The sequence below is a fragment of the Diplotaxodon limnothrissa genome, linkage group LG7 (genome assembly GCF_057381915.1).
Source record: "Diplotaxodon limnothrissa isolate DT_005_m linkage group LG7, D_limnothrissa_male_GT1.1, whole genome shotgun sequence".
Lineage (NCBI taxonomy): Eukaryota > Metazoa > Chordata > Actinopteri > Cichliformes > Cichlidae > Diplotaxodon > Diplotaxodon limnothrissa.
Window position 1 is genome coordinate 58625450 of NC_140602.1, and position 21810 is coordinate 58647259.

General features: G+C 41.3%; 1 protein-coding gene across 1 annotated transcript in view; it reads left to right on the plus strand.

The window, feature by feature from the left end:
- The window catches only part of LOC146629380 (metal transporter CNNM4-like), a 35583-nt gene extending 15172 nt beyond the window's left edge, over positions 1-20411 (plus strand). The window contains exons 5-8 of the mRNA XM_085360052.1: positions 1437-1533; positions 9293-9382; positions 11420-11595; positions 19862-20411. Of these exons, the coding sequence (XP_085216178.1) occupies positions 1437-1533; positions 9293-9382; positions 11420-11595; positions 19862-20407 (909 nt within the window). The 3' untranslated portion in view covers positions 20408-20411. The remainder of the gene's footprint in view (positions 1-1436; positions 1534-9292; positions 9383-11419; positions 11596-19861) is intronic.
- The last annotated feature ends 1399 nt before the right edge of the window (positions 20412-21810 follow it).

The following is a 21810-nucleotide window of genomic DNA, read 5'->3' on the forward strand; positions in this document are numbered from 1 at the left end:
TCATGCCAGTTTGGTAAAGGCAACATGGATCATTAAACAACAACCCAAAACAACAACTAATGAAATGCTATGGAAGTAACTCTATTTTACGCCCTTTTAAATTCAGTAAAAGGACTAGATGTTGTACTCCCTGATAATGCATAGCTTTAAATGGCGAGAATCTTGAGGGATGACTGTTATGAGGAAAGGCAGCCCAGAAACGTTACCAGCAGCACACATCGTTGTGTGCCTCAACTTTTGGTCTTTTACCAAGCTAATCTGCCATTGTTTGGGGGGGGGATTAGAGATCTGATCTAGGTTATCATATTAAGATTTGGGACACATCATCAGTAGTGGACAATCCAAGGAGGTCCTGCCAGGGTTGATCAGGCCCTGCAGTGTGTCACTGGTTTATGTTAAGTTGTTATTTCTCCTATTCTTTCTTCTGTTTATTTTTGTACAGTTTATTTTCTCCTATCTATTCACTGCAACTGAGAAATAATACTTACCTCTTTAGCATTTATGGAGCTTCACTTCTTCAAAGGGATAGAAAAGGTACAAGATAGGAGAGAGCAGAGAGGAGAGCCGGAAGGGGGGCATCCGATCTGGCTTCCCACAGCTGCCCGCTGGATTGGGCTGTACGCTCTACCTCCCCACCGCCTCCCAGAAAAGGGAAGAAGAGCAGAGGGGAGAAGAGCATAATATTTTCTTTTCTCTCGCGGTTAGCTGACTGCTGTAGCTGCCCAAGTGATGTCAGCCCTTTTTAACCATATCCAGTGACTGGTCCTCTCAGCAGTGTTAGCTAGTTCTCTTATAGCCTGCCGTTGCGCCTGTCCTCTGATCCCAATCTCTCTAAGCAGTTTTGCTGTTGTACTGGCAACAAAGTCCGTGCACTCCACTTCCACCGGGCGCACCTTGATCTTCCAGCCTCTGTCCTCTGCCTCAGCTGCCAAGTTGGCATACCACAGCTTCTTATGCTGAAATGCTTCCTCTAAAAAAACATTTTGGATCTTTCAGACTTTATATATTCATAAAAACAAATTGACCATTTCTCATAAACAGTAGACCAAGCCTAGCGTTGCTGACATATTGAGTCAGGATGTAGTGGTTTTAGATCTTAATGTGGTCTGCATGGTAGAAGTGGAGGCTGTGTAGTTACAGAAGCCAGTAAACAGGCTGATGCTAAAGTTGTGCACAAAATTTTCTGCAGGAGTCAGATGTGGTTTTCAAGGAGATGTCTCTGTTATTGTCTGATGGAAAATCTCTTTTGGTCATTAAATGATAGACATATAGAAGACCTTTCCACAAAGATAGTTTTAGCTTAGCAGCCTGGTCCCCATCTAAGCCTTGTGTTACTGAAAATGTTTGGAACGGTCACTTCTTCATCAAAGATTTCCCTAGTTTGTGTTTGTCTCTGTGTTTGTGTATTTACGTTTGCATTCGTATTTGTATTACAGGGACGGGTGGAGGTTGAAGCCGGAAATGAGAACATGAAGTTTGAAACTGGCCCGTTCTCCTACTATGGAGTCATGGCTCTAAGCACACCAACAATGGGTGAGACACACGTATACCAACACATGTGCATTTACATTTGTACCATTTACTGACCCAAATACAAAATTGAAGCTGTGTTCTTCCTATCCCAGACAAACTTGTCAGTTCAGATAAAACTGAAGTCTCCGTGATAGTCACTGGGTTAGAGTGTTATAAGCTGTTTCTGCCCCTGTTCTTTGTGCCAACTTGGAGGTCTTGATATTCGTGTGTTTCAAATATGAGCATAAATGGCTTTGAACTTGTGCAGCACTTCAGTTTCATGGTCTGTAATGGAACAACCTAAGAATAAATTGGGAATTGATAAGAATTTAGCTATTCTGATTCCATCATCCATATCACTTATGTGTTGGCAGTATAATGCAAGTGTTTCTGTTCTTTACACTTTACCATTGCACTCTTGTAAAAATAAAAGTAATCTCCATATCCACACAGTAGACTGGGCCATTAATTTCCTTCTCCAGCACACAAACTGAAACCAACTGACAGACTAAATATTCCAAGGAATTGAATTTCTGGGTTCTCAATTTCCATCATGGAAGGACCGGCCCCTGCATGTTATGCATCACCGGCAGATGGAAGAAGTGGCTGACATCCAGAAATCCTACCAGGGGCTGGACTGAAAGACAGCACAGGAACAAGCTCTAAGTATAAAATCCATAGAGGCTGGAGTCTACCACACCAGGCAAGACCCCAGTTGCAGGCTGTGTAAAGATGCCCCTGAGACACTCCAGCACATCACAGCAGGATGCAAGGATGTTGGCAGGCAGGGCATACGTGGAACGCCATAAACAAGGCGCCGGCATAGTGTACAGGAACATCTGTGTTGAGTATGGCCAGGAAGTCCTGAGGTCAAAAGGGTGGTCGACAATGAGCCATGCTAAGATCCTTTGGGGCTTCCAGATACAGATGGAAAAAATGGGGGTGGCTAATCAACCAGACATAATAGTGGTGGACAAGCAGAGGAAAACGGCTGTAGTGATACCGAATGACAGCTACATCAAGAAGAAGGAACACGAGAAGTTTGAGAAATACCAAGGCTCAGAGAAGAGCTCGAGAAGATGTGGAGGATGAAGGTAACAGTGGTCCCAGTGTTAATCAGAGCGTGTTATATAGCGCTCACTCCGATGGATGAGCAATTTGGGGTTAGTATCTTGCCCAAGGATATTTGGCATGTAGACTAGGGGAAGCCAGGAATCAAACCACCAACCTTCCGATCAGTGGATGACCTGCTCTACCACCTGAGCTACAGCCACCCCTATATATACCAACTCTTCATGTGAATCAAAAGGAATGCACATTGCAAGAACTAAACACATTTTCTTGGCTCAAAGTTTCTGGGTGATAACTATGCACATAAGAATAATTAGTCACATGTAATTATGTCTGGTACCTTATTTGATAGAGATCTTTATGTTTTCCTGGAGGCTTATGGAAGCTGAAAGTTTAGAATCCCAATTCCCCGATTCCAAAAGAACTTCGATGCTGCTTGAAATATTAAAAAAATAATATTTCCGAAACTCATAAATCTATATTTATGTGTTCGCAAAGATTATGACATGTGGGGAAAAAAGGCAAATGTAAACATGATCCAGATCCTGATTCAAAGCTCATTTAGAATGGATTTAAGCAAAACCAAAAACTGTTTTGCGGTCAATGAATCAAAATGAGAAATTCTTTTGGAAAACATGGATGCAGCATTATTTTGAATTTTGTGCTTCATATGCAGGTAAAACTTTGATTAAATTTGAGTAAAGTTACGCAAGGCTATGTAAAAAATTTCTGAGTTCATGTAAAACTTATTGTCAGATAATGTAAAAGTATACCAATTAAGGCAAATCTTATTTGGAACTGGCACACAAATCTTTTGAGGAACTTACGTTACCTTGTTGAAAGGTAATGTTTGCAAGGTAACTCTAAAATGTTGTAGAGTTATGTTAAATTTACCATGAAGTTGTGCAAATACATTCCCATGTACAGATCTCTCACTTGGTTTTGGCTCTCACTTCACTATCTCATTACCTTCTTTTATAACTCATAGTAATGTTTTGTGTAGCTTCATCTGTGTAGATTAATTAATTTCAAACTTTCATATAGTGACTTATTTCATATAGTAACCTATATGGGATTTATCAGAGATGTTCCTATCACATTTATCAGCTGTACATTCTTACTGTTCACCTGTTGTGTCACAGGTAATATGGCCTGCAGTTCTCCAGCTGTAGACTCATCTGTGTGCTTCCATAGTGTTGTCTGTTTGCTACAAAGATTTAAATGCATGATGATATTGCTTGGGTTTGAAGCATATCTATCTGACAGATTCCAGTTTGTGTATGTAAATGGGGAGTCTTCTTCAGCAGGGTTTTGTGCTGGGACCAATACTTTTTACATTATACATGCATTCCTTAGACAATACTATTAGGAAACACTGCATAGGTTTTCATTGTTATGCAAATGATACCCAGCTTTATTTATCCATGAAGCCATATGATACAAATCAGCCTGTAAAACTACAGTCACGTCTTAAAGATATAAAAGCCTGGATTTATCTGTTTTTTGTTTTTTTTTTAACTTTTACATTTCAATAAAACGGAGGTTATTGTACTCAGTCCTAGGAATCTTAGAAACACGATGTCTCACTAAATACTTGAGATGACATTACCGTGGCCCATCACTGTGTCAGAAATATGCTGAAAAGCTAGCTTACATTTATTACATCTAGGCTGGACTGTTGTAATTCAGTATTTTCAGGTTGCTTGAAAAACTCCCTTAAAAGCCCCTCAGTTGATCCAGAATGCTGCAGCGAGGGTACTGACAGGGACTACAAAGAGAGAGAATATTTCTCCTACATTAGTGCTCTTCACTGACTCCTTGTTAAAATCAGAATTGAATTTAAAATAATCTTTAGATTCAAAATCTTGAATAATCAGGCCCTGTCATATCTTAAGGACCTCATAATACTTCAGATATATCATATCATATATCATCCTATGAAAGCACTTTGCTCTCAGACCGCTGGCTACTTGTGGTTCCTAGAGCTTTTAAAAGTAGGTAGAGCTTTTAGCTGTAAGGACCCATTTCCACGGAACCATTTCACAATTTGGATTCAGAAGACAGATACCATTAATATTAAACTTAAAACTTTAATTTTAGATAAAGCATATAGTTAGGGTGGGTCATATGACAACAGGCTGAGGCTGCAGTGGGTGCCCATAATACATTTTTATCACTTTTTACTATCTGTGTTTTTATACACCGCTTCTGTATTTATTAATTAGCAGTTAATTGAATTAAACTCTTGCGCTCTCTCTCTCTCTCTCTCTCTCTCTCTCTCTCTCTCTCTCTCTCTCTCTCTCTCTCACTGTACTTTGCCCTCACCCACAACCTGTTCCGATGAATTGCTGCTCCTTTTCCTTCCAAGTGCTTGCTCATAGGGGGGCTGTGTGATTGTAAGCCTTACTTTGAGGCAACAGTTGTTGTGAATTGGGGCTATTTGAATGGAATTGAATTGAATCTCATGTTCCATCCATCCTATAAATTGCGTCTCCTATTGTATCTGGAACCTACGTAGCTTGAATTGGATCTGTAGGAAATTGTCATTTCTGTCATGAGTGTGTCTGTACCCCTGTTAACAAAGGGTTGACAGGAGACCAACATGTTAGACAAGCTGCCCCTGACTCTGCTTGGAGATCAGTTACAATCTGCATGTTATTATTCAAATACAAAAATATGGAAACACAAGTAGCATTTGCAAGTAAATTAATCAGTTACTCAGTGACTTGTAATCTTAACACATGAGTTTTCTCACACCAAACATATTGGTTAACTTGTGATGTAGAGGAGTTAGAATGTAGTCTATAGAAGCTTTTAATAACTCTTTCAGCATAATATCTGTTTCTTTCTGTAAAACTCACTGCACTCCATCCTGTGCTAAAGTTGCAAGTTGACGCAAAAGAATTATGTAGTAATACAAGTGTTATTGTAGTAGTTATGCATGTATTGCATGATAATGTCAACGTAGTCCTCAAAAGAACTCTAGAAAACTGTTCTAGCTTTACATTTTTTCAGAACTTGTTGAAAATGTCTAAGAAATGAGAAATGGCCAAAATGAAGGCTCTAAAAAAACCAAAAGAAAAACCAATAGTCTGGTGGTATTTTCTGTGGCCAGTTTACAGATTAGCTGATTGTTTCTCCTGAGTTGAACCTCCCAGGCTGTTGAGAGGATTTCTGTTATAGAAGGTTAAAAGGTTAATCCAGCAGTTTAGCACTGCACTTGCCCTGCAGTGACATATTCTGTCCATAAGTGTGTGTCCCTATCCACACCTGCTCTTTTATATGCTTTTTGTTGTAAAGTCATGTTACTGCAGCCTAATTAGAGAAAAAAGCACCTTAAGGTTCGCCTTTTTGAGAAGTTTACCTGAACTTGTGTGGATGAAAGAGAGTCCTTAACACTGAAGCCTGTTTTTCATTGTATAAAGGAAGCATCAAATACATTAACACTTAGACCCGAGCTTTAGTCCAATTAAATGGCGTCCCTTCAGTGCTGTATTACAAGTTTTATGAACTAGGTCATGGGTTCACCATCATTGCTATAAAAACAAGGTATTTTTGATCAGTGTATCACAGGGACAACTAACAAATCATTTAATCTCACTTTTATACCTATGGCCAATTTAATATTCCCGCTTAAGCTAATCTATGCATGTCTTTGGATGGTAAATGAAGGTTGGAGTGCCTGGAGAGAGCACACTGAAATAATTTCCCCTGTATTTTTGTAGGGTCTCTACCTTGGAATAAGCATCTTGAGGCTACTACTGTTGTAATTCGGTGGTGTATAAATACAGTTGAATTGAAACAATTCAACAATTGAAAGCACGGAGAGAACATGCAAACTTGACGAGTTGACGAGTGAATTTGAACACAGAACCTTCTTGCTCTGAGGCAATAGTGCTAATGACTGTGGTTAGCACTGAAAACAGGTTGACTCAATGACTGCAAGATGCTCAGGTCCTATGGTTGCAAAACAAGTCCAAATCATCACTCCTCCACCATACTTGACAGTTGGTATGAGGTATTCGTGCTGGCATGGTGTGTTTGGTTTTGTCCAAACAGTTCACTGTGCACTATGATCAAACATTCCTACTTTGGTCTCATCTGTCTCAAGAATATTGTTCCACGAGTTTTGTGGTTTCTTTAAGTGCAGCTTTGAAAACTGAAGCCATGTTCTTACTCTACTTACCCTCTTAATTCCTGTGGAAGCAAGTAAGGATGTACTTGGTTTTTCACAGGGCTCCACAGAGTCATGTGAACCAAATAGACCAAGTAGATCATAAGAACAAAGTACTTTTTCACATGACTGTAGGTGACAAAAATAAGGAAGCAAGGGATGTTGCCCTATGGAAAGACACCTACAGACTCAAGCTAAGTTTGCAAGCTGACATTAACATGTATTTCAAAGTTTGCAGTGGTACATAAGCTTTTATTAAACTTTGAAACAAATCTGCATAAGGAAAATGAGAATGAAAGATTTGTATTTGGAAAAAAAGATTCAACTTGTCCTCCTTTCTGTAGTTTTCCATGCACACTTGAAATATGCCAGCAGAAAATATATCTCATATATCTTACACTTATTATAGTTAATATAATCTATAGAACTGCAGAAGCTACAGACACTGAAGACTGGATCAGTGCCAGCACCTTTTTTTTAGATCAGCAAGTCACAACAGTTTCCTATATAATGGCTATTAAATGTGACAGCTACTGTTTGTCCGACAGAGATGGAAACGGGGAGATGTATTAGCACACTTGAGTTGAAACAAAAGATCCATTTACAGTATGAGTCAGTGCCACCTTACATCCTGATAATATGTCCTGGAAATTTGCCTTGGGGCTCCCACAGAGAGAACAGCTTACCTCCTCATTGTACCACTGTGTGATATTCCAGTGGCATGGGAGGGTGTCATAGGTTTCCCTTAAAAGGAAAGTAAGTCTGGATTGTGGCATCCTCCAGATGTTAATAGCGGCATCCCATCTTGTCCAGGGTCCTTGGTGCCATGGAGGCAATGAGAACCCAATGACATCAAATCGATAAGTGAATCGGAATCACTAAAGTCTTATCAATTCCCATCGTTTGATCTTGTCCCACAGCTCCTTCAAGTGGCTTTCTCATCTGGTGCAGCTTTCCCCCAGTTCTGACAGAGCTGCCGGGTGTCTTTGATAACGTTTTTCTCTCTCTCTCTCCCCCTCTCTCTCTCTCTCCCCCTCTGTCCTTGGGGCTGTGGGCTCCATTCAACTAACCTCACCAAACCTCTCTCTGCATACCTTGAAGATGAACTTCCCAACCCTGTCATAATCTGTAATAAATTAGAAACATGGACGTGAAGGTCTTAAAGTGGATATCCTGCAAAGTACTGTTAAAAGTTTGTTGTCAGTGAGAACATATATCCCTAATATGGTCATCTGTAGCTGTGAGCACAGAACCTGCTTTTCAAAGCTTAAGTTTTGTAAGGGGCAGCCAATCAAAAGAAAGTTGGCTGAAAGCTTGAAAAGCTTGTGTCAAATAAAGGATGAACTGATGGGCTCCATCAAGGCCCAGTATGAATACAAATTTATCTTAGACTTATTTTGAGTTGTGAATCATGCAAAGCTACTCTTGTGCAATCCAAGAAAAATAATGTTTTAAAAAATGTTGGTCAGTGCAGTCATGTTTTTTGAAAGACTTTTTTTTTAATTTAATGAATTTCTGTTCAGACAGTCCTTGACTGTCTATAGCAGGTTACACTGTGAACATTTCATCTTTGTGCCACTAGTCACAAAATTCCAGACATTTACATTAAAGATTGAATCAGGTCACAAATATCTAACACTGTCAGTGACTTGTGTCATGGTAATAAGATGTCAAACACTTAAAGGGAGCTGTGATATAGCTACTGTCCCTTCTTCTCTTGTTTCTCTTCCCTGTTGGCCTGTTTCTGTTGCTCTGTCACCACTTGATAAACCGCTGCTTTATGTGCACGTTATCCACCTCAGTGTGTGGGATGTAAATGTCAAACACTTGACCATTTCTAATCCTGAAAACAGAGTAACTTTTATTCCAGTGATGCATTCAGATATCATGTAATCTAGACAGAGAGAGAATTATAAACTTGAACATTCCATTTATGTAGAAATTGTGGTGGGGTTGTTTTTCTGTAGGACATTATCTAATGCTTTGTCTGTTGTTTGTTGAATTTTACAATTCTCCCTTTTTAAGGGCTTTGAGTGTGTGAGAACTCGGATGTTGTGGTGTGTTGCTGAATAAGTTGGAAGTTGAAAAATTCTGAGTCTGAATTTTTTTGTGGAACGCCCCCTCAACTCTGAGGGGGCGTTCCACAAACCCAAAATTAGTAATCCAAGATGGCAGCACTGAACATAAACAGTAGTCAAATTGTAAACTATTAACTGTCCATTTTCCCCATTTGGGCACAAACCAACAAAATGAGCATCATGTTACATTTAATAGGACTTTAAACTAGCAATTGAGAGAATAAAGCCATTTAGAAAGTGTTGAATTATAGGTCAAGGGAGTAGGAAGAAGAATGAAGAAGACATTCAGAGAATCTCCTACGTTATCCTCAGAGTTCAATGGAACAAACTTCCAAGCTCTATGGTAATAAAAAATGAGTACGTAGAGTGATCCAGTCTAACTAAATCAGGAGAAAAATCATAAATAAATAAATAAACCCGCTCATGTCTCTCTCTGCCCCCTTTCTTTCTCTCTCAGCTGTCACCCCTCCTCTTTCCCCGTCAGTGGCCTCCCCCCCTCCACGACGCCTCTCTCTTAAGAGATTTTCTCTGTTCTCTCGTTTCCCAGGTAAATACTTGCATGGACCTGTGGAGGCAGAGCCCCGGGGGCCTGTATTTAATCAGATTTTCTCACCATCACCCCGCCCCCTTTCTTTTCTTGCATCATGTTCAGAGTCCTGATCCAACAAGTCAATGTTTTAGAACACATGTTTTGTAGGAAGTAAAGGTGTTTTGCTTTTTTTTTTTTTTTTCATGCTGTCCCTTTTTTCTGGGTTTTTACTATTTCTACCAACAATGATTATATTTCTAAAAGGGTTATAAGGTGTAAGGTTTTTACACTGCTCAACCAAACTCATGCTTTCAAATATTTCAAACTTCTCCAAAGTTTGTGTCTTAAAGCAAGAGCTGGAAGTAAGAAAATCCCAAAAAGGAGTTGGTTAGAAAATTTTAAATCATAAATGAACCTTGGAAAGATTCAAAGGTTACAAAAAGCATGGTAAATTAAACATTTTTGACCTCTGATTTTTTTATTTAGCAGAAGAAGTTAAATGAAAACTGTTTGCTTTCAGCTTTGAAAACTCACAATAGGTATTTGTGATCATTTTCAGACATCTTATAAAGTAAGCTGATAATATAATGTCCTAAAATGTTGACAAACAGCAGCTTATCATGTCTTCTAATTGCTTGTGTTGTCTGATATACAGAGCGAGGATATTTAAAAAAAAAACATTTAATGGTCTCACAGGAACACTGCAAAATGCGACTGAAAGCTATGATCAGCTTGTAAATGGACCTTTAGTTAATATTTGGTTTTATTGTCCATATTCATTGATAGATAATTGATTATTCTGTAGTAAAATCAGTAGCTGGGTGCTGCTGTATATTTTGAACATGCTGAAGCGCTCACTGCTGATGCTGCATGTGGTCTGTTTGTGTCTTCTTCTGAAGGCAGGTGTGACAGTTAAATGAGCAACTTGTTGGATGGGATTCTTGATGCTGTGACCTCTAATTTCTAACCCTGTCAAAACTAACACCTCCTGCTAACCACTGATCTACGTTCAGATGGTTTTCCATCACTCTTGTGATATTTACCAACAGCTACACTAATCTGACTGCAGAACTCTGGTTAACAAAATAGTTTTGACACTTTGAAGAATGTGCTTATTTGTCTTTCTGAGGGCTGAATGAAATGTGCAAATCTCCTGTGATTTTGCCCATTTCCTCTACAACAGAAATGGGAATAGTATGTATTGTAATGGGAAAGCTTAAGAGCTTTGAACTGGATATCATTAATTTAATGGAAAAGCTCACCTCTCATCCCAGAGACTTTAGCTCTTCTTAATTGAAGAAGCTTCTCAAGCTAATCACACATGCAGTTTTTGCTAAATCCCACTGCAGGTGGTATCTGCCATCTTATGAAAGTGGGAGTTAATTTCTAAGTCTGAATTTCAGTGCCTCTTAGCTGTAATGTTCACATTGCATGAAAGCTTTTGTTCATAATCATCTGTATTTGTGGGTGGAACTTTGTAGAGTCTTTTTTAAGTGGCAGATTCTGTGATTTTTCTACAGAGGTAGGCTAGCTGTTCAACCCTGTTCCTAGTCTTAATTATAAACTAAGCTAAGCTAATTTTTATTACCTAACTCTAAAAGAAAGAAAATCAGCATATTTTTTTTTTTACAGTATCTCCTCACTTACTAAACTTGCTCATCCAATTATGATAGGCCGTCCTCTACCCTAAATCATCTGTAAAACCAATGACAGAAATCTGTTCTCAGAGCTCAGCTGTAAAATGCTCAAATGATGCTCTTTGCATCATCACACAGCATGTTTGGCGCATTCTTTGCGTGACAAACAGTCTCCCCACATTCATGCAGTCATAGCACAAGTATGACATTTATATGTTTTGTGTGTGTTTGTGTGATCTGTTGCACTGTGTACTCATTACACCAGCCCTCACCACCTCATTCACCCAGCTGCCTTCACTTTTTCCTTGCTCATAATTATTTTTGTTTCCATTTTTCATTCATGTCAGCTTTGTTAATTACTTTTCTTTTAGAGACCCCTTGTCGTTTTTTGCTCACTGTTTTCTCTGTTAATCCTTAGAGTTCCGTTCTCCGTCACATGGGGGCAACCTCAACCGCTCGGCATCTCTGAGCTGCACCGAACGGGCTCCAGAGAGTGGCTCCGTCTGTGGAAGCAACACTCAGATCCCAGGCACACCCTTCCAGTACATACCAGATTTCTGTGTTCGAGCGCTTTCAGATCTTCAGTTTGTCAAGGTAACTCCCTGTTTGACTGACAAACATTTTTATATAAGCTGATTTTTAACTTACTATACTTCTGTATAACACAGACACCCATAGGAAATGAATTATTTATAATGGTTCTATTTCAAGTATAAGAAAAAAATATTTAAAAATTGCTTCCCACAATGCAAAATCTAAACATTTCTTCTAAAAGCTACATATTGAACAGTATTTAAATAACACTGAGCAGATGGAAGAAATAAGATTTTGTGGCATTTAAATCAGGCAAGTACAAATAAATGCTTGAAGTAGATGAAATCTTTCAAAATATCAAATTGTGAACCACACAATTTGTCGACACTCTCTCTCTGACATAACTATGTCCTTTTTGTGGATCAGTGAGTCAATGTCTCACTTACTGGCGAATGGTTTGACATCGCTAGTGTTCACTCCACTCCTGAATCTATATATTCGTATCCACTTTTCATGAAGAGGTGAATTAGGGGGTTACATTCACACAAAATGGCATAAGACTGGAATAAAATTTATTCATTAACTGGAAGACTCTATTAAAGAGACCGTGAGTTTACGCACCAACACACAGCAAAGAACCCAACAACCTCTAAAAGCAACTGGCTCCATTTTATACTCTACCTGATTCCGGTGAGCATCTAGAATAGCCCAAGTCTAGAGTTAGCAAACCAAATGAAAACATAAACATCCACATGAGCCATCATCAAACCACAATACAACACATGAAAGACACATTTATATTTTTACCAAGTCCTATAAATAATTAAATAACATATAGACTTCAACCACTTCTTTATAAATTAAAACACCTTAACCACACTCCCCTAACTTGGGATATTGGTTTGCTCCAGGAGCTCATAAGCAGGTGATTGAGCTGCTTCTACTCTTTTGCTCCACATCCTGCAAAAGAAACAACCAGGAAAGGTGAGTACTGTTAACACACTTATCTTAATACTTATATAAAGAATTTAGGTTACAGACAAATGATAATGATAAAATGTGAACAGCTCTAACTAAGGTTCTTTTTCCTGACACAGGTCGGATGGCCAGTCCCCCTGTTTCTTCACCTTCCACAAGCGATTCACTTAAATACTAGAAAATGAACCTAATAAAGAATCACTAACCACAAATGTGTTTTCTTTCTTTTATGTAGTTTTTAAATATGTAGTTTTTAAATACAAATCACTAAAATTAATAAAAATACAGGTAAGGGCTTCCAGCACTGTCACTGCCCACAGTGAATTTCATTAGCTTTTGTGTATTTCTGTGTAGGTTCTCAGTTATCCAACTCATACTAGTTTAAGGAGATTAGTAAGAATGTGACTAGATGTCTTTAAGTTTTGTGAAACTTGCAAAAGTCCTGCTACTTTTTTCCTAAGCTCCTTAGAAAAGCTTACTTGTAGTCAGTCCAGGCAGTGCTGAGATTGATATGTCTTGGGGTCCTGATCTACTGCTCTGTCAACCAGGAGCTGGTGCTTTGGTGTTATCTGCCATGCCCTTTTAACTGTGCTGTGTGTTGACTTTTGCCTAGTCAGCTTGGTTGCTATGATAGGAGCTTCCATGTTGTGGCGAGGTAGGTAATTCGCATGTGTCATACCTTTGTGGAAAACCTTAATGATCAGGATAATTCTTCTTGTTCTAGGAAGTTGTTGTTCTCTTAGGTTATTCAGCTACTTTCTCTTAATTATTCTTACAGGATTGGTCAGTGTCAGCTCTGGGTGAATCAGTATTGGTCCCTTTCAGCTGAGAGTACACTTTGGATGGCTCTTTGGAGAACATGCTAGTTATTTTCTTGGCTCTTGATTTTCTGGGTATCTCTTCAACATAGACACTATGGACACTTGTTTGGCCTCTGTTATGAACACATTATGGTGCCTGGTATTCATCCTGTTGTTCTGTAGCCTGTCTGTCATGATGGCGTTTTGCACCCTCTGTTAGCTGACTAACGTTCTTCTGGGCTAACAAGTTGAAATGAAAGCAGGTAGAATATCACCCTTAGGATGTTACATGAATAGGAAATTGTATATTTGGTAGTATTTGTGATATAGCACAATATTTTAATAAGGAAAAAAAATCTCAGTTATGTATGTAGCTACATTACGTTGAGCTATAAATTAGGTAGATCTCTAATGGAAACAGTTACATATCTGTTCTATGGGAAGCAGGGAAAGCTGTGATGAGAGGTAAAATAATTTCTTTCTCATCACATAAAAAGAAAGAAGAAAACAAAAATATTCAGGAATTAGAAAAAAACATTAAATCACTAGAAGAAACCTACGCGTCCCACCAAGATCAGGAAACATTGAACAAAATACGCAAAACAAAACTAGAATTAAATGAGATAATTGATAAAAAAAAACAAAATTCTTAGTACAAAGACTACACTTACAAAATTATGAACATGGTAATAAATCCGGTCAATTTCTAGCAAACCAGCTAAAAATAAATAAAGAAAAAACAACTATATGTGCTGTTCAAGATTCATCTGGGAACACAGTATATGACCCGAAACAAATAAACAACATTTTCAGGGATTTCCATAAAAGATTGTATCCACCACAAATAAACCTGTCTAAAAAGGAAATTGATCAGTTTTTAGACAACATAACTCTTCCAAAATTATTAGACACTCAAGCAATGGCACTATCCAGTTATGTTGTCTAAAAACTGATCGCCACTGACATCAGGTGAACTCCAGGAAGCCCTGATAAGTATGCCCAATAATAAGGCTCCAGGTCCAGACGGCTTTCCTGCAGAATTCTACAAAGAAAAACGCACAAACCAATATCTCTGGGGTGATTTAATTGATAAACTCTTTTGCAAGAATATCAGATTACTCAATTAACTGGTCAAAATCTACAGTCCTTCCGATTAATTGCTCCTTCCATAATTTTTCTTCTACACCACTGCAATCGGGAAATATAAAATATTTAGGTATTAATGTTTCTCCCACGCTTGCAGTTCTAACTAAATTAAACCATACCCCACTTTTAAAGAAGGTAGAAGGCGATCTGGCTAGATGGAAATGTTTACCCGTATCACTCATGGGAAGGGTTGCCGCTATAAAAATGATGGTCTTGCCAAAAATAAATTATTTATTCTCAATGATCCCAACTAAACCTCCACAAGATTGGTTCAGATCTCTAGATTCATACATGTCCAAATTCCTTTGGAAAGATAAACCCCCACGTATAAGCTTAAAAACACTACAAAAGACCAAGGATAAAGGAGGATTAGAACTACCTAACTTTCAGCACTACTTCTTAGTCAACAGGCTTCAGTTTATCTCAGGATGGCTAAAACATACCTTCTTAGATGAACCTTGGCTAGATGTAGAACAAGCACTTTGCAATAATCTAGAGATTTCAGATCTACCATTTATCAGCTCAAACATCCAACGACATGAATGCTTCAAAAGCGTCAACATCAGTTCTTCTCTGACAGCATGGTGGGAGTTTCTAAAATTGACAGAGTCTTCATTAATCCCATGCAAACATACACCTATCTGGAACAACCCTGACATATTACATAACAATAATATGATAAACTTTTCAGATTGGAGTGGTAAAGGAATCAAATATTTAGAACATATATTAGAAGGAACAGAATTTATTTCATTTGACAGACTAGTTACACAATATGGGATCAACAAGAATTTTCTTTTTAGAATATCAACAAATTAAATCCATAGTAAAAAAAAGAAATTTAAACTGAGTCAAGTTGAACGACAAACACCACCAAGTGTGGTTCAATTTCTTACTCTTAAAACCCCCAAATTACTTTCCAAAATATACAGAATGTTCTCGTTTGGCTCTCAGCGAAGGCGGTCACACTTTTTCTCCTCTCCTCCTTACCCTTATCTTCCCTGCTTAGCCTCTTGTGTCCTTGTCTTGTCTCGTGTGTATTACTTTCCCTCGAACAGTCTCTCACTGTCGTTCTCTAAAACCTAAAAGAGAATTATGGATTTGATCAACTGGTCTCTGAATGCTATTGACACCGTTTTCTCAACGAGAAGTCTGGGCTCGGGAGAGCCCGAGTGCCCTGGAGGGACTTTCCCTGCCGGATACACGATGGACGGGTGGCAGAACTGGAGGGTCATGTGCCTGGCGGGACTGTCGATCGAGGACGCTGAAGATATCTACCTATTCGGAACCATGATAACAGGGTTCTTGCTGATCGGAGCTGGCTTGGCCCTGACTTATCGGAGAAATAAGAGAGTGGAACCAGCTGTTCAAACCCCCCCCCCCCCCCCCCCAAGGCTGACCGCTGGAATTGAAGCGATGGGATGAGGCGCGACCTCTCACAACGAACGCAGCATGGTTAACACCCTGGAGACGCTTACGGCTGCCGTGAAGACTCAACGGTGCCAGCTGCTCAGGCCCAAGGCTGGAGCCAAACAAAAAATCCCTGATAACGACTGTGTGATGACTATTCTTCCCATTCCATGCAAGGCCAACTGGATTGGCTAGCAGACTGTTTACTTAGCCTGATAGGGCGAAGGACACTGTCTCAGCTGAACTATGGACACGCACACACATACACTTACACTGATAAGCACTCACACATCCCCCATCCCCTTCCAACGCCTTCAATGCTTGTTGCCTCCTGGGAACACGAGGCGGGTCTGAGCCCGCGCTGGAGAGTCGGCGCAGTGGCAGGATGGCTGCTGTGTTGCCTGGGAGAACTCCTTATCCCCTACCCAACCCTGTTGCTGGTCACGTGCTCTACAATGTTGTACTGTGGACATTTATGTGCTTTTCTGTGCAGAGGAGTTTTTTTTTGTTTCCTGTTCTCATGCTGTCCTCCTGTAGCCCAGCATGAGTAGAGGTCTCTTTTTTTCCTCTTGTACCTTTCCCACTGTAGTGTACATTTCAGTGTTTTTTCTGTAATGCAACCGTTCTCCGACTTGTATACCCATGTGATGTCTGTGTTGTATGTGTAAGGTCGGGGGGCGGGTTCATTCCACTGCAGGGCAACCTGCCACTGCATGTGGCGAATAAACTTTGAACTTGAACTTGAACTTGAGAATGCTTTCTAAAACAGATGAATCAATATCACTTCCTATTGCAAAATGGGAAGCGGATTTATCAGTTAACTTAGACTAAAACTTCTGGTCTCAGATTTGCTTAAAAACCTTTCATCTAATTAGAAATCCCAGTTTTCAATTAATTCAATACAAAATATGCACTATAAAGGTCATCGGATGTTCAAGATGGGCTTTACGTCTACCAACAACTGCTCACACTGCCAAACGAATTCACCGGACAATTATATCCACGCTCTTTGGTTCTGTCCACCAGTTCAGAAGTTTTGGCGCGAGATATGTGAAGACTTATCAAAGTGTCTGAAATGTAACATTCCAACTTCCCCTTTAGTGTTTTTGTTGGGCAGCTTAGATAATGTCACTACAGAAAAGAATATAGCCCATATGGTTTTCACTGCCCTATGCATAGCCAAGAAAACAGTCCTCATGAACTGGAAAAATAAAAATAATCTTAATTCTAACCAATATAGAAATTATCTATTAGATTACATTAGTCTTGATACAGCCTCTGCCACCACATCAGATCAATTGCTCTGGGCTCCTTTGATCAGCTCCATCACTTAGTGGGGGTGGGGGGTCATAGTTTAGTCCCACCTTTGCTGTTGTGATTGGTGTGGGGGTAGGGACAGGCTTAGGGCGTCGGGGGGTTCCCCAGGAGCATCTTCCTTGGAGGGCTCAACCCGGGGTAGCGGTCATGGCCTATTAAGGGCTCTGTTGGCTCTTAGGTGACGGTTTCCTCGTGGCTGCGTGCAGCAGGGCTAGGGGAGGGTCTGTGCTGACGGACGTGGGTTACTGACCTGGTAGCCTGGCTGGCTGCCCCTGGGTGGGTCCAGGACGGGCGTGAGGTTCTGGGGGCGCTCCGTCTCTGGGCTGGGGCCCTGGCTGGGCCTCGGGGGCTTGGGTCCTGGTTGGTGTGTTGCCGGGGTTGTGGGCGGGTGGGTGTATGGGGGCCCAGTCCTGGCGCAGGGTGCCGCCGGTGCATCGAGCCACCTGGGAGGCTCTTCTACTGGTGGGGGAGGTTGTTACATCTTGCAGGAGCTCTCCTCTCTTCAGGAACTCACTATGCAGGAGGGGGAGATACAGGAGAGGTGGAGGAAGATCTCAGCCTGGGTGTCTATTGTCTTGTGTAGTGTGGAAGATGAGTGGATGACGGGGTGGGTGCAATTTTCTCTGAGGTGGGGTCGGGTGGGCTGTCCCGGGCTCTGTGGGGCCGGGCGGCGCTGCTGTACTGGGCCCCGGTCCAGATGGGCCTGGGCCCCCTTTCCCTGGCGGGTTGCAGAGTATGGGGGTGCCTACTGGGGTCAGTGAGGGAGCTGGCCCCAGGGAGGGGTCACTTGCCCCTCCCTTCCTTCCCTCCCCATCTCCAGCTGCCTCCCTCTTTCCGCTCCACCACAATCACCCACATATGCAGGGCCTTGGGGTAAAGATGTGTCACAAGGGTGCAGGGGAGGCATCCGCCCCTCTGTCCCCTTCTGGCTGCCTGTGCCTCAATTTTATCTCACAACTTAAACATTCACATTACTCACACTCTCATAACACATACATGTAGGATCTTGGGGGTGGGCACGCTACACGGACTCCAAAAGACCATCAGGGTGTACAACCTCACCCCTGGCGTCGTTGCCCACCTCTCAATTTTAAATACACGTAGACATTGAGGGCTAGCAGGAGGGGCTATGCGGTTACCTGCTGCTCTCTGGCAGGTAGCTCCATGCCCTCCTGGGTTTTAAAGGCACCTTAGAACACACATGCATCAACACTACATATGAGCGGGCGGAGGGAGGTTTGGAGTCTTCTCTCACCCCCATTCTCTGCGGCCTGCTGGAGCGGGGGGGCTAGGAGGAGAAGTTGGCCGTCCGACTGGGGTCTGGAATGTGGGGCCTCCCTGCTGCTGCGGAGTCGGGGCGGTCTGCTTCTCCCCACCCCAGTGAAAAGGGTAACACCACCTGGGTCTGGGTGCAGTTCCCCCCTCTAGGGGCAAGGTTACCTAGACCCGGGGCTTAGAGTACACTTGGGGAGTGTGATTGTGTGTACAGTGTCTCTCTATGTCTGTCTCCACGTTGGGTGAGTGTTGAGTAATTGCATATGAGAGCATGAGGGTGGGAATGGATGTTTGTATCTGTGTGTGCCTGTTTGTCTGTGTCCATATGTCAGGTCGGGTATCAGACGCCACCTCTCTGGGGACATCCCAGGTCCTCCAAGGTATGGAGGCCTATCTCCCCCACCACTTCCCCTACCAGTGGCAGACACCCTCAGACATCGGTGCGTTGGTGGTTCTTTGTGTCCGGGGATGGGCGTCCAGGTACACACCGGCTCACTCCTTGGTGGCCCGCTTATCAGGGCCTGGAGCCTGGGGCTCGCTCGGGCCACTTCGGGGGTGGGGTGCCCTCGGGCTCTCGGTCTGGGGCTCGGTCACTCTGGCACAGCTGGCTGCCGGCGGAGCTCACGGGCACATCACTGCAACCCCCCCTGGCTTCTGCTCCGCGGCTGCTGAGTGACCCCTCATTTGGGACTCTCGTCAGCTCTTTCTGGGATAGTGGCGCGGCTGCCCCTCTGTTGGTCTTCCTTGGTCTCTTGTGTTCTGAGGGCCTTTTGATCTCCTCCATACCTGCTTGATGCCCTGGTGGACGGGGCTGTGGCTCCCCACACCCTCTAGCAGATCATTACATGAAGGAACCTTTTAAAACAAGCGCGTTCATGCTCACAGGTGTACACACACACAAACGACACCCTTTTTGGCTCCTACCTCAAAGCACACTGTGCGCTGTCGATCTTACGTGCTGCACAATAATGTTTAATATTTAGTATTTACAGTTATATTCCCATATATGTGATGGTGTTGTTTTTATTATGTTGCTCTTTGTTGATCGTGGTGATCCAGGTGTTTTGTTTGTTTTTCTTTTTTTTCTTCCCCCTTTCTCACCATCTCATCTCCCCTCTATTTTTCTTTCTCTCCCTCTCATTCTTTCATTCTTTCTCCCTGTCCTATCCCCCAGTCATGTCTGTCCCGTCTCTAAAAAACGAAAATAAAATAAATACATAATTATAATAAAGGTCAATCAAATGGACCAATATGGCAAGGCCATGAGGATCCACTTGGTAAAGTAAATCCAATTGGCATCTTTCTTGGCTTTCAGACAGCAATTCTGATGGCTAAAGATCCAAACGGGACAGGCAAAAAAAAAAAAAAAAATCTATTCACCTTTGTTTTGTCTTGCATAGATCACTCGTCCTCAGTACCAGAATGGTCTGCTGGCATCGAGGCTGGACAGCACACCACAGTCTCCAGAGGGCAGTCACACACGCCTGGACACGTCGGTTTCTTTGCCCCCTGTGACGCCACCAGGGCCACACACCCCACTGCCGCTGGCCACACCTCCTGTGAAGCGCCCTGCATCCAATTCTCAGCCTACACCTCTGAGTGACCGTACCACACTGCCCCAAACCACCTCTTCTTCCTCCAGCAGAAGGCCAAGCCATTCTTTGCCCCAGGCCACTCCTTCTCCAAGCAACCACGCCCCTATCTCCCAAACTCCTCCTTCCTCCATGAGCACCGTCCTGTGTGCCCAAAACCCCAATCTAACTCTGAGCTCCACCCTTTCCTCCAAGTCTCCGCTATCTCCGCCCTCTGTCAGCCCAGAGAACGGGCCAGGAGAGACTACTTCTCTGCTCAGTGAGCAGCAGAACTGCATGGGCCCCCACCGGCCCAGCCACCCTCACCCACATGTTCACACAATCAGTCACGCACATACTGAAAGCACCATTTAACTCAAATCCCTCTGGGATTACCAAAACTACCTGTGCACTCACTATCTCACATTACATACCACACGGGCACTAATTCTGGTTCCTGTTTGCTTGCTGTCACCTGACCCTTCCTTTTGACAAGAAGCTGAGGAGATCAACAGTCTGTGAGACCAATAGACTTCCTCCTCTGTACCTTCCTGCATGTTTCCCTACCAACACTGAAAAAAGACCAAGGGGAGAGGAGAGAAAAAGGAACCCTAATGAGTATGGTATTGTATTCTTTACATGTTAAAATAGTATAACAGAGGAAAAAAGAGCAAACAAAGCAAGACAGAAGGAAAACAAAGCAATAATAATTATAAATAAATTGCATGTTCATAAAGGAGTAGGAAGAAGCATAAGCTTATTTAATCCCACTCACTTTCCAATATTTAGTAATTAATAGTCTACACTTTTTTCTGTTTATGCCCTGTCCATCAGAAATTCTTCATTACAATTACTTTACATGTTAAATGTATTTTTTAAATTATACATGTATATATGTATAAGTATATATATTAGTATAGTATATATATATATATATATATATATATTTCTTTTAATTATATATATTTTTCATTTACACAGGGTTGTGTCTGTACATCTTTTGAAGATTACTTCCCTTAAGTTGTATCTGTTATGCATATAGTTGTGGGTTTTTCCTCTCTCCAGGTTTTTGACATTTTTGCTCCCACATTATTATAATAGGGTAAAAAGAATTGGGGCCAGGCAATAAATACAATTTTGTTTTTGCTCATAATTTTGGATTCTAGCAGTTATGGAAGCAGATCAACAAAAATGAGCACTACATGTGTTTTGGAAGAAAATACTAAAAAATCTCTTCAAATAGAACTAAAGCTTTGGCTGTTAACATCATCACATTAATAGAACAGACATCCCTACTATAATCCTTATCCCTACTATGCAGTTTAACATAAGACGTTTTTGCTGTTGTTTTATTTCAGTTGCATGGACGTTTGAGTTTATCTTTATCAAGATTGACATTTCCAAAAGTACTAGAGTTAACAGTTGAGGCTTATTCCATTAGTGATCATTTATTCAGTTTCTTGTTAATGACAGCCTTCTTGACTTGTTTTTTGAAACTGAGGCTGATTCTAAGAAGTCATTGTTGTGACAGATGAACACTTTTATTTTTCTTATTTCAAAAGAACCAGATTCACTGTATTGAACCGCTTCTTCAGTATAAGTATAAGTAAGTATAAGTTGACACATACTGAAAAACTGGTGGTGATGCAAGTTGTAACTTGTTTTAAACCAAATAGACACATTCTATTATGTCTGATCTTTTGGGGGGGAAAGGCTGGACTTTTCCTTATTTCAGGAAGCCTATTTTTTTTTTTGAAAAAGTCGTTATGTCAGGTAAA